Genomic DNA, 12,926 nt, shown 5'->3' on the forward strand with positions numbered 1-12,926 from the left:
CAGCCACACCAGCACAAATCAAGACTGACATCAATAGCATGACCTCAATGTCAATCTGGTGAGAGATCCCCTGTGCTACTATGAGTCCCCTTGTATAAGGAGAAATTCTTGTTACAGTGAATGTGGCAAAAGAAAAATTATATTCTCACTGTTGTATCCTGCCATTTTATCCTGATTCTCACGATGCTCGGTGTTTTCCTTAAAGCCTCGCCTCCTGGAATTATGCAAAAATAGGGGAATCTTGGCTTTCATTTAAAATAAACCAAAAAACCAAAACCCAGAACATTTTCAAGCCCTCTAGCTTGCAAAGAAAACCTTCAAAGTGTGAACCCTAAACTCTGAAAAACCAGAAGGCAAATCAAAAGAACCCCACATTTTTTTTTTAAATCTCATGATTTTCAGGGTCCTGACTCATGTTTTTTTAATGCCAGGGTTGGCTGTGCTGTATCCTAGAGACTGGTGACGAAAAAAAACAATCTAGCCCTGAATGGAAAGTTTACTTGGAATGATGATACTACAGTGAGAACCAAGGGCTGTTTTTAATTCTGAGGTCATTGCTTAATTCCCAGGCACAGCTGTGCCAGACAATCTTATAACCTAAAGTATTGCCCATGAAGATACGGATCCACTGACCCAACCCAAATCGCGTTTAAATAAAAAGAAATGAACAAACTACAATTCCAACACACCGAAGAAAGAATTTCTTTTGCTATAAGCAGCTGTCATAGCTGGCTTTGGGCCTGATCCTGTGTACCGGGTGCCCTGAAGTCCCAGTGATATACATGGGAGAAGACGGTGCTCCACACGTCACAGGATCAGGCCAGTTCAGGGCCCTACCTATTTACACCACATCCATACACCTGTCGACCCCTCCCTTCTTGCCCCGGAGCACACGGAGCTAAGTGACATGAGGCAGCAGACCAGGGCTCTTACCTTCTAGTCTCATTCCCACCGTCAAGCACTTCTGAAAGCGGCAGTAGGGACATCTCTTCCTCTGGGTTTTGTCGATTTTGCAGTTCTGGCTTTCGGTGCAGGTGTAGTGCTTGTTATTCTGCACGGTCCGCTTGAAAAAGCCCTGATGGTAACGAGAGAAGGCAGAAATGCAATGCATTAATACGCCAGCATTTACAGTCTGTCCAGGACTACGCAGGCATCCCGGGGAAGGGGGATCCTGCACTAGGCTGCTGTTTAACATGGATGATTTGTTCCTTGCCTGGAGAAATTCTTTGCAGACCCACTGTCCTCGGGGCAGAGGAAGAAGTGGCTTTGGAAGAGTTGGACGCTGCACATCGATTAAAATAGCATCTTAGGTGACTGAGCTCTGCTGTTGCCTAACAGTGAATCATAGTTGGTGGCTCTTATTTTCTTGGCCCCTATATTCTCGTTGGGGGAAATTGCTTAAAAAGCCGCAAGAACAAATTCTCTGATCTGGAGTTAGCGGCAGTGAGCAGTGCCACGGGGGCCTCACATTGCCAGAAAAGCTAACAGTCACAGACAGGAGCTGCAGAGCCAGAAGTCATGTATTTTTGTTCAAGTTTTTAAAAGACAAAGGCTGCAGGCCTGGCTTCTCTCCCCCAGCGTCTGAACTCCCTTGCCCTGAGAAGGTGTCTCTTCTCAGTCAGACATGATCTGAACTCCAGGAATCTGACTGCAAGACCACGGGAAACATTTGATGTTTTTCATCTGCTTAGGACTCTGCTGAAATACAATGGGCCTGATGCTCAGCTGGCATAAATGAGCATAGTATTCAAGGCGATGGAGTTACACCTATTTACAGCAGCTAGTGCTGAATGCTTAGAAATGCCAGGGCTCCGGGGGGAAGCCAGTGAGGCCATTGCTTTCTTTTTGTAGATTTCTTTTTTAAACAAATTTGGGGAATTGTGAAGAAGGTGAATCTGGCCGGGGGAACGTCAGCCTGCCTCTCAATCTTCATTAACACCGTAGGTTAAAAAGGGGCCTGCTCTTTGAATACAAATCTGTGTCTATAGCGTGATTTATGTCTTCAAAGACCTGGACAAACATTCGCCCCAAACCTGTGAGAGGCAGCTCAGCATTACCAGCCGCACTGGGCAGAGAGAGCAATGAAGATACTGGGATACTTCAGTGGGCCCCTTAGAAAGGCCCCAGAAAGACCCATGTGAAGCAGACCACAGAGCAGGATCCCAGCAGGCCAGGCCAGAACCCTGCTCAGTCCAGCACACCCCCAGGGCCTCTGCCTCTCGGGACTGCCCCATGGCACAGCCGCTCATGTGCTGTTGGCTTGCCCCAGAGGGGAACCGGAGCTCAGGCAGAAGGAAACGCAGGGCCAGGCTGTGTCTGCCAGGGCTCGTGGGTGCAATGCTCCCCGCTGAGAGCAAGGAGACTGTTGAACATTAGTCAAAAGCAATTTGAGAGCTGCCCCCCCACTCCAATTTATCCCTCTGAAAATACAACACAGCCAAGGGCTGGCTATTCGGGGAGGCGGCATTTAAACTAGGATCTTTCCAGCTTCTGCAATTCCTCCCCAGCCCCAGGCAGGTGGAGGGACTCTTGCTGTGCTCTGGTTTGGTGCTATGGGAAGGACCCCCCTTTCCCCCCCCCCCAAACCAGAAACTACAGGTAGCAACCGGCCTCCAATTTACAAAAGATATTCGCCATTGCCTGGGAGATCCTCCCATTTCACCTAATGACACCTTCGGCCGGACACATACAAGCAGCTGATGGGAAATAAAGGAGGGAGGAAAAGCCGTTCAGAGGTCAGGGGAGCCGCTTTCCTTCCAGAGAGGTCTCGAACAGCGGTCACCCCCCTCCCCACTGAGCCCCTCACCCACCATCAGCCCCCGCAGTGACAACAAAATTCTGCAAGATTCGGCTTCGCTTCGCTTTGCTTTCCAGTCACCCTGGTATTTGGTTCCGCGATTTTCTCTCTGTCTCTGGCACTTCTAAAGCGCCGGTCACCCGCACTGCAGCTGAATTGCGAGGGGATTTGGACAGGATCCCCCCTAAATCCAGCGCGCTCTGATCTCCTTAGATGCACCCCAAGAGATGCAGCCTCTCCCCATGCAGCCAGCCCCGCGGTGGCATCTTGCACGCGCGCCCAGCACAGAACGGTGCCCAGTGAAATGCCACGGGACAGCACCCAATTCTGTTCCATTTGCTAGCAAACATTACTGGGGCTCCGTATATTTCGTTGTGCAGATTAGTGGTGCAAGCAACGGTGCACCCATCTGACTGCGAAATAAAAATAATCCGCACCGCTGAGACGGCTAATTATAGGGTTAATATTTTTAAACTAAAATAATAATAATAATAATCCCTGAACCGTTTGATTTAATTTATTTTGATTGCTATAAAATTAACATTTCTAATATCTCTTCTAAAGAGCTATTTAAAAATATCTAAAGACCCTAAAAATCGATTTTGGTTTGATGAGCCGAAGAGTCAAACGGAAAATGAAAGAGAGAACGAGCACTCTGCCTCGGCAACTCGCTTGCGCCGCTTAAACTCAGTGAACTTTTAAAAGACTTGGGGAAAGCGGGCCATAAATCCGGAGCGAAATGATTCTACCCGCTCCGGAGTTACACTCCGGCCAAAAGTGCCCGAGTTACTGCTCGGTACGATTCACCCCACGGGCTGGCTACAGTTTCGTTTTAACACATTAAATGTGCAGAAACACGTCGTCTGTGCATGCACAAATCATAGTAATTTGGGCTTCAGGGATCCAGCCCGGGGCGGATTTTGTGGAATAAACCCCCCTTGGGCCAGCGCTTTGCGCGACTCCCGGGGCAGGTTAATCAGGGTTTGTAACAGAAACGCTAAATAAAACGGGGAAATAGGAGCCAGCAGCTCCGCCGCTTTACAGCAAAGCGTCATTATTGAAACACTTCCCCGCGCGCAGGCCGGGCGGGTTTGCAGACCCAGCCGCTAATGGTGCATCAGCTCACCCCGGTCACTTCTACTCCAAGAACAAAATTATTTTAGTTCTTTAATTCCCCGTTATATTTCTGTGCGTTGTCACATCCCCGCGACGTGACACGCAAACCCCGGCGAGTGTTTCCCGACTCAGGGGCTGGACTGCGGGCTTCGCATTTCTTAGGAAAGGTTTGAAAAGTTCAGTATTCGGAGAAGTCCAGCTGCCCCTGCTCCTGTCTTTGCGGAGTGGCTCCAAGAAAGGTGCAGCCCCTTCGCTGAAATTCACGTGCAGCTTCAGCCTTTCCAAGCGCAAAGCGCCGCGCTATCAAACCACCGAGCGCTTCGGCCAGGAATTACCTCCAGATTTAATGGAAAACTAGATTCGTTCCGTCCCACGCTCCCGGCTAAAGTGGAGGCTGGGCACCGGCAGGGGGGAATCGGGGCTTTCCCGGGCAAGTGAACACCCCGCATCATTTATTCGCCAGGCACATTGTGAGCGTGAAAAACCCCCAACCCGACGGACCTCGCGAGCTCTGCCGCGCGGGGAATTAGAGCGCAACGATTTCCCGGCCTTGCTGATCACTTCCTAACTCCTGCCAACGAACCCCTGGAGGGGCCGGGGTGCCCGCCCTGCCCCCGCTCCCCTTTGGCTGGGGCCGGCGGCGAGGGGCCCCTTTCGGGGCGAGCCTCCGCGGCCCGCGGCGAGCCTGGAGCCAAGCCCGCTGGAAGGGGCGATCGGGCCGGTCCCTCCTGGGCCCTTCTCGCGAGCTGCCAGCGCGCCCTGCCCGGCCCGCGGGCGGTTTCCTACCTTGCAGCTCTCACAGGTGAGCAGCCCGTAGTGGTACCCGGAGACCTTGTCCCCGCAGACAGGACACAGCTCGTCCAGGTCCTCATCGTAGGTATAGTCCATCGCCTCCGGGCCGCCTGCGGGGAGCGAGAGCGGGTCAGCGCGGGACGAGCCCCTGGCCGGCCCGGCGGGAGGCGCGGAGCGGAGCGCGGGGCGCTGCGGAGCGTGACAGGCAGGTGGCGGGTGCTGCGGGCGGACCCTTTATAGCGCCTGAGGCTGCACATCCAGGCTGGTGCGGGGAGTGACCACCCCCGAGGGGCGGCAAGCCGGGCTGGGGGGGCGGCAGCCGCGGGGGGCTGGCAGCAGGGCGGGGGCGGGGGAAGGGACCTGGGGGGCAGGGCTGGAGACTCTGGTGCCACCCTCGGCTCCCCCGCTCCGGGCGCGGGCTGGACCCGCCTGCCCGGGGGTGCTGGGGCAGCGGGACGGAGCCGGCCGGGAGCAGCGAGGGCTCCGGGCTCCGGGCTCCGGCTGCGCCCTGCCCCGAGGAGCTCCCGGGGACAGGCCCGGGCCCAGCGCGGGGCTCGGGGTCCCGCTGGCCGGGCGCACTGGGGGGCCGCCGGGGCCGGGGCAGGTCCTGGCGGTGCCCGTCGCTGCTCCGGGGGCCTGGACGGGGGAGACCCGCGGGCACCTCCGGGCTTGTCACCGCCGGAGCCGCCGCTGGGCCCGAGCCCGGCCCCACCTCGGCGGCTCCGAGCGCAGGCGGGAGCTCAGCTCCCCGCGCCGACGGCACCGCCAGGACCGAGCCATGGGGCAGGCGGGCCGGGCCGCGCGGGGGCCCAGGCCCTGGCCGGCTCTCCGGGGAGCCTGGCGGGGCGGCGGGAAGGGGCGCAGGGGACCCGGACCCCGGGGTGCGCTCGGCAGCGGCCTGGCAGGGCCGCCCCAGGGCTCGCCCCGCGGGGACAGCGCGGCGTGGCCGCAGGGCTGGGACGGCCGCGTGCCCGGGCAGTGCCCTGCAGGGAGCCGGCCCGGCCCGTCCCAGCTCCGCGGGGATCACTGGCGCCTCCCCCCGGCTCGAACCCGGCTCGGATCGGAACGGCCCCAGCGCGACCCCCGCGAGGGAGGTGGGTCCCGGCTCCAGGGGCTCCGCGGGCTCCGAGCAAACACCCGCCCCGGCCGGGCCCGGGGAGCCGCGCGCGGGGAACAGGCGCAAAGGTCCCGCTAAGCCTCCTGGCGCGCAGGGGCAGGTTGCGCGGCTTCGCGGCCGGCCCGTTCTCCCCGCGAGTCCGCCTGGGCCTCGCCCCGCGCCGCGGGGCTGCCCTGCTGCTGGGGAGGGGCCGGCCGGGCTCTGCCCCCCTGGGTCACTGACTCTCCCCGCTGCAGGAGGCTGCAACAGGCGGGTCCTGGCGGCCCAGGTCCGCGCACGAAGCCCCCCGCCCGGTTCGCGCCCCGGGCCCTGCGGGGTCTGGGATTTCCCTGCCCCGGGTCTGCAGCGTTCGCGGGGGGGAGCGCAGGGCTCCTAGGGGCCCTTGGGGTGGGGAGTGTCTGCAGGAGACCAGCTGCCCGGGAGCCGGTCTCGGCTCCTCACCAGGGCAAAGCCCAGGGGCAGAACCACGCATGGAAACCCCCCTGCACCCAGCCCAGTGCGGAGCGCCCTGAACCGCGGCGCGAGGCCCTGGGGATGCGGGGGGCTCGGCTCCTGGCCGGCTCGGGGGGGCTCCCGACAGCCCCCGGACGCGGCGCCCGGCTCTGCTCCAGGAGCTGCCCTGCAGGGTCTGGCCGCCCCCGCCTCCGCCCCGTGCGCAGCTAACGCGGACCAGACGCTGCCTTTGCTAACTCCGAACCAGCGGCACCGTGGACAGACCCCCGCCCGCGTCAGGATGATCCTTTCTGCAGCCCCCGGACCAGTCACAGCCGGCGCCAGGCAGAAGCAGACTGAGCAACTGCTGCTCCAGGGGCCTCCATTCCTTTTTTATTATGTACTGGAGGGGGGGTAATATATCCCTGGTCAGGGCCTAGCCCCCCCACCAGTATTTAGCCAAGGGGACCGTGCTGCCCCCCCAAGGCACTGAGAGCTGATTCTACATTTGACCCTCTCTCTACAGCAGCAGTTTCTCAAACCTTTTTCAGATCAGGGATGGGCTTGCTGCCCCCTGAACTGTGCCAGGGAGATCCCAGGGACCAGGGCTGGTCCACAGACCCACCCTTGAGAAACACTGCTCTAAATAACAATACCCCCACCCCCACCCCCCAAAAAAATCAAAGGACCACCGAGCAGTTGAAGCCCCTTAAATAATGAGCTCAGAACCTGGGTTTGAAAGTTAGCTGGAGCAGCCCGTGAGCAGCGGGAATTATTACATTGGGCCCTGTGGCTCTGCGCTCTAAAAGGTATAAAAGAGTAAGGGAAAGAGGTGTCCTCTGAGCACTGCCAGGAGGCAGCCACCTAGGGAAGATGCCCCTGGAATGTCCCAGAGACAGGGGAAGGGGAGAGCACTTCCCCCTCTTCGAACACTTGTCTATTGCCAGGGCCCACCCAAGCTCAGCAGCCACCCCGGTGGTCACACGCTGCCCTGAGGCCTCTCCCCTGCACTCACGCCTGGGGAGGCCGAGCAGACGGCTGGCACACAGCACAGGGCACCCCCAGGCTTTGCCAGGGCCTACAGGAGAAGAGTGGGAAGATAGGCTACAAGTTGGGTTTGAGCTGGGGTTTGCTAAACTCCACCCACACACCACCTCTACCCTGGGCATGACACAGCCAAGAACTTCCTGCACTGTCGGCCACACGGGAGGGAAGGCCCCACAGGGTTGATGGCTGAGATGAAGGCTCAGCTTAGGGCCATGAGGAAGGGAGCAGAGCTAAGGTGGGGGTTGGGAGGGGAGGGTCAGGCAGTCATTTCCTCAACTTTGTCTCTGCTGGTTTTCAGGTGTTTGTATTTAGCCACCCTCCTCCTTCCAGAAGCCAGCAGGCAGTGCCAGCCTCAGCCCTGATAACAGCTACTGGAAAGAAGCCTTCGTGCAGTTTGCCTGCAGCTACCTTCAAGCAAGGCATAGGTTCCTTCCGAGGCACCATAAACACAGGAAAAGCAGATGTGAGATGAACCTGCACACCCCAGTGGTAGCAGATGTCATCCAAAGCCCAGGGCCTAACAGATCCAGGACAGTCAAGGACTGTGGGATGAATTGTAGTTGAATCACTGAAGCTGTAGAGGGCCCACAGATGACCAGAATTCATCAGCCTCTTAAAAATCAGCTGGGCCTGTTTTCATTATAGTTACTGGCTTCTCATTCCTTCTGAAGGGCTGTAGAAATCCTTCTAAGGATCTATAGTGATGTGATGGTAGGAAAGCTTCTCCTCCTTAGCTAGAGATGGGCCTTTGGCTGCTGGTTTTATGCTCCAGGAACCGCTCCATTTCTAATTACTCAAATCCACCACCTGATAATTGAATCGCACAGCTGACAACTCCAGCACCACTGAGGAAGAAGTGCAGCCTAGCGCTCAGTGCAGACTCATGAGCTCTTGTCTACCTCCGCCACCCACCTCACCCTGGGACCTCAGGTGGGCAATTTAACCCAACTGTAAAATGGAGATGAGAATATCAGCCCCGACTTTACCAGGAAACTGGGATTAATCCGTCAGAAAGGAATTCCAGGCTGTCCAGGGCTTTGAGATCCTCAGCTGGAAGGTGCTGGTGGATGCTGTGTATAGTGGAACATTTGAATCCTTCGCTAGGGAAAATTAATGTCGATAACAATAGACACAACTATAGGAGCATTGCACATGCCCTGCCTGCAGTAACTAATGCAGACGGTGACCTGACCCCCTTAGCTGATGGCAGTTACTCAATGCTGGGATTTAATTCATTGCTTCACTTAGTTTAGAGACACTTAATGAAACATTGCATGGCAGCGACATCAGAGCACAGCTTACTCCAGAACACACTAATGTGCACTGTACATTTTCTACTGATCAAGTGGGTTTTGTTCTGTTAATGGAAGTTTGCTGCGTGGAGGCAGGTATGAACCCCGCACCACACTCACCTGTTACGTTCCATTTGAGAAAACAGGAATCAAGGCTTTACCCAGCAGATCTGTGAAGGGTCTCCACACACACTATCCCACCCCCCCCAATACCCCATACACACTATCCCATGCCCCCACTATCCCACCCCCCCTACTCACACACTATCCCACCCCCCCAATCCCCACACACACTATCCCACACCCTCACACGCACACAGACTATTCCAGCCCCCTCACTCACTTTCACCCAGCCACCCACATTCCCACCCCCCTCACATATGCACAAGAAGCCTAATGATAATGTCACTGTCTGCGGCGGCCAGCATTGATGTTCCAAGGGAAGCACACCACAGGGTTATACGAGTGTCTGTACACATGGCACGGGCCTGAGCAAACTGCAATTCCTTTCCCAAAATCCCAGTGAACGTCTTGCTCCCACGACTGGCGCAGCCCAGGGATTATCTTCCCACCTGTCGCTCGGTGCGTTACATCCGCTGGGTGGGCCCTGTCTGAGCTATATCAGACCAGTGTGACACACACTTCGTCTTCAGTGTGCAGAGCATTAACTAGTGCCACTGGGCCAAATCCAGCCCTGACTTACACTCCTCAGGAAACCCTCCATAGCAACAAGGTTGCACAGCATGTGAATCAGGAGAGATACTGGCCCGTTGCAAAAACAATTGCTCTGCTACCGTTGCTCCAAAAATTCACCCCTCAAGAGCAGTGCAGTGCCCTGCCGCCTAGCACCTGGGAAAAGCAATTGCCTTTGGGTAGCATTTCAGTAAGAGGGGCTGATACCTGGCCTTGACAAACTCATTCTAACTAAGTCGAGGAGCAGATCTAAACACCCCGGCAGCACAACACACAGCTCCAGCGGTGGACAGCATTCAGATACCCCCAAACAAGGCAGAACTCCCCAGTCACCCTGCCAGGACCCAATTCTGATCCATCCAAGTCAATGGGAACATGAGCCTCACAGCCTGTGGAAGCCAATGGAGTTGCATGGATGTGCAGAAGGGCTGGCTTTGGCCTCAAGAGCACAGGAAGGTTTGCAGAGCTCACAGCTCATGCTCCAATACGTCTGTTAGTTTATAAGGTGCCACAGGACTCTGTTGCTTTTTACAGATCCAGACTAACACGGCGACCCCTCTGAAGCCTGAGGCTTGTGCTCCATCTCAGGTGCGCCTCTTCCCTGCCCATAGCTTCCGGAAGGGGGGGTCTGGACTGGGTCTGAGTTTCTGGAGCCCAGAGTGAAATTGCAGGGGTGTGAATCTCATGGGAACAAAAGCCATTAGCCAGCCCCCTGCAAGCAAAACTCCTGTCGCGCCTCACAAAGTTCTGCTGAGGCCCAGCGCACATGGGGCTCTGCCCCTCTGACAGATGATCTCCTCCTAAGGTAGCAGCCTCAGCCTTCCGCACGCGGGGGGAGAGGGGCACTGCCCAAGCAGAGGGTTCCAGCTCCCTGAGCTTTCGCCATCGGGGTGGAAGCTGCACTCCCAGTGGGATGTGCGGCGAACAGGAAATAGACTCCAGCGGGATAGGATCACTTCGTTCAAACACACCATTAAAAGAGCCTCGTCTCTAATAATAGCTGCAAGTCAGCCCTCAGTGCAGAACAGCAGTGCTTTGGCTATTGTTAGAGGAAGGAAAACTCCCCTTAAGAGCTCAGTAGCCCGTCATTCACTATCATGTTCCTCCCAAGGATCTCAGGGAAGTAGTTGGGTGGCTGAAGAGCAGGGCAGGGGGTGGGGCCATACCAAGGAATTGTTCTCATAAAGACTAGACTAGAAGAGGCAATCGCAGCCTCAAGTTTGGTGGGGGAAATGCTCCAAAATGGCAAGGACTGAAAGCAACTGGGAGCCAAAGACTGTTGCTGTCTCCTGCATATATTGCACCCTAACCAAGAGCCCGAGGGCCGGGGGAATCAGGCGGTCTCCTGCTGAAGGGAAGGATTTCTATTATGCAAGGCAGTCAGCTGACCGGGAATGGGGCAGAGGCTCCTCCGCTCTAGTGCTCTGGCCTTAAGTTGGCCGGGGGAATAAAAGCTGGAACCAGCTGATGGTTCTCTGGTGCCCTCGGTTCAAACCCACAGTGGAAATACACATCTGGTGCTAAGTGGTGGCAGTCTGAGCTGGGAAGTCCGGGGAGGATCCCCCACCCATGCCTGTAACCCCTTGAAGCACGCTGGCAAAGCAGAGCCGTGTGTGATAATGGGACTGTGACTTTAAGGACTGAGCTTCCCAGACAGAGAGCCTGGGCAGGGTGCTGGGAAGCGCTTGTTATGCACAACCAGCTGGACCCAGTCAGAAAATAAAGCAGATCTCTGTTGTGCTCCTTAAGCACCGAGTTCTTGAAGACCACATCTGGCAAGCAGGCCCTGCCACTGCCCGGCTGTACTAGTCCCACAGATGGCTCAGCCCGAGGGATCTCCCCTGGGTCAGTTGCTCTCAGAATGGAGGAGTTTCAACTCTTTAACCTCTTCCCCTTGTTCTCCAGCCTCGGAGGCTGTTGCGGGCTCTGTTTGTACCTTCCTCTCTCCTCCACCCTAGAGATGACACCACTGAGAAGGCAACAGGAAGGACATTTCCCCCCCTACCAACATCCAATCACACCCATCCGTGTCCAGCTCTCTCAAAACCAATTCAGTGGTTCCCCCCCACCCCAGCTCCCACACGGAGGCTGTTGCAGAACCTCACCCCTCTGAGGGTTAGAAACCGCCTGTTAATTTCCAGCCTGAATTCACAGCCAGTTTATCTGCATTTGTTCTTGTGCCAACCCTGTCCTTTAGCTTCAATAGCTGTTCATGCTCCCTGCTGTTTACCCCTAACGTATTTATCGAGCGCCATCAGCGCCCCTCCGAGCTGTTTTGGTTGTGAGGAAAGTTTGGGAAACAATGGGTATTCAAGTGAAGAAGTGGGTCAAGCCTCAGCATTCCCTGGAGGTGGCTTGGGCCTGGTGTGGAGACCAGCAGCTCTCCTGGGCCCATTACCCCAAATTCTCTGGGACTGAGGCAGCACCAATCCTTAAACAAGTGAATCACCTGGAGGCGGGAGGGTCCAGCACATATGGGAAGCAGCAAGGTGGGTGCTGTACAATGGCACAAGCCATCCCAGCTCCACACTGCGGGGCCTGGGCCAGGTGCTGGTGGGAATTCACAATAGCAACCAATTCCGAAGCTTTTATTCCATTAACTGGAAACTGAAAGACACACAGCTTAAGCCTCCCTTCCCAAGGCACCACCAGAGCCTCCCTCGCAGCCCAGACAGCAAACGCCCAGAGTTAGACAGGGACCAACGCCCAAGCAGAGGGCTGAGCTGGTGCGGCATTGCGCGCCGGGAGCTGCAGAGTCCTGGCCAGCCCCAAGAGGAGGCGGCTCAGCCTGTTTCACCCCCAGGCAGGAGCCAAGACAGCACTGGAGGATTTTAAAAGTGCAATGATTGAAATGACCTTGATTATTCCTGCTGTGAAATACTCACTCCGAAGGCAGCTCTCTGCTTGGCAGGCTGGGCGAGTCGGCGCTCTCGTTAGCACCTCCACAGTGAAAGTCCAGACCACCGAGCCTCGGCTTGAATTGTTCAGCTGGACTGTCCCAGCGGCCGGGGATGGGGCTGATTTACAGGCCGCCTCTCTGTTGCGTGGGTATTTAAACGTGCAGACGCACACACTGTCTTGTGCGGGATGCCCAGCCAATCTCCTCCCCGCTGGGGGCTAGGCTCCGGGAAAACGACTCCAAACTAGTTGCCTCATTGGCTTCTGTGGCCACGTGATCGCGCTAAAAAATAATGAAGATACAAACCCCTGTTCATAAACTAGCGTTAGAAAGTGACGGCGTGGAGATAAGTGGGACCTTTGCCATAGATAAAGCAAGAGGGAGAAGAACCGTTCAGAGGGAGGGATGGGATGGACACGCACTAGCCAGGGAGGGGAGAAGGAGCTCATTAAAACACAAGGGAGGGGAATGGAACCAGGCGGATTTACGGCCCCGCTCAAGCAGGGAGTTGGGCTTTTTGGTCCCCTCTCCTGCCCCGAGATATAAAAGACTGGGGGCTTGTGCACCCACCCTTCCCATACAGGCCAAGCACAACTCAGGGGCCGCTGGGAAAAGACTCCCTCCTCTCCATCGGGCAGCCCTGTTACTGGGCTTAGAAACCTGGGACTAGGAGTCAGGGACTTTTGCCACTAAGGTCACCAGTCCAAGCTAGTCTGGATTGGGGGACTTAACGAAGCACTT

At 56.5% G+C, this 12,926-nt stretch overlaps 1 protein-coding gene across 3 annotated transcripts in view; it reads right to left on the reverse strand.

Moving 5' to 3' along the window:
• Window positions 1–12,317, reverse strand: part of NR5A1 (nuclear receptor subfamily 5 group A member 1) — a 59,629-nt gene extending 47,312 nt beyond the window's left edge. The window contains exons 1-3 of one of the 3 annotated variants that reach the window (XM_044992912.1): window positions 12,172–12,317; window positions 4,700–4,815; window positions 934–1,075 (exon numbers count right to left, since the gene is read on the reverse strand). In XM_044992912.1, coding sequence (XP_044848847.1) covers window positions 934–1,075; window positions 4,700–4,801 — 244 coding nt within the window. In that variant the 5' untranslated portion in view covers window positions 4,802–4,815; window positions 12,172–12,317. Of the gene's footprint in view, window positions 1–149; window positions 215–933; window positions 1,076–4,699; window positions 4,816–12,171 lie in introns of those variants that run through there. The other 2 variants (XM_044992914.1, XM_044992913.1) reach the window with 2 other exon arrangements.
• Between the last annotated feature and the right edge of the window lie 609 nt (window positions 12,318–12,926).

Source organism: Mauremys mutica, chromosome 18 (assembly GCF_020497125.1).
Source record: "Mauremys mutica isolate MM-2020 ecotype Southern chromosome 18, ASM2049712v1, whole genome shotgun sequence".
Classification (NCBI taxonomy): domain Eukaryota; kingdom Metazoa; phylum Chordata; order Testudines; family Geoemydidae; genus Mauremys; species Mauremys mutica.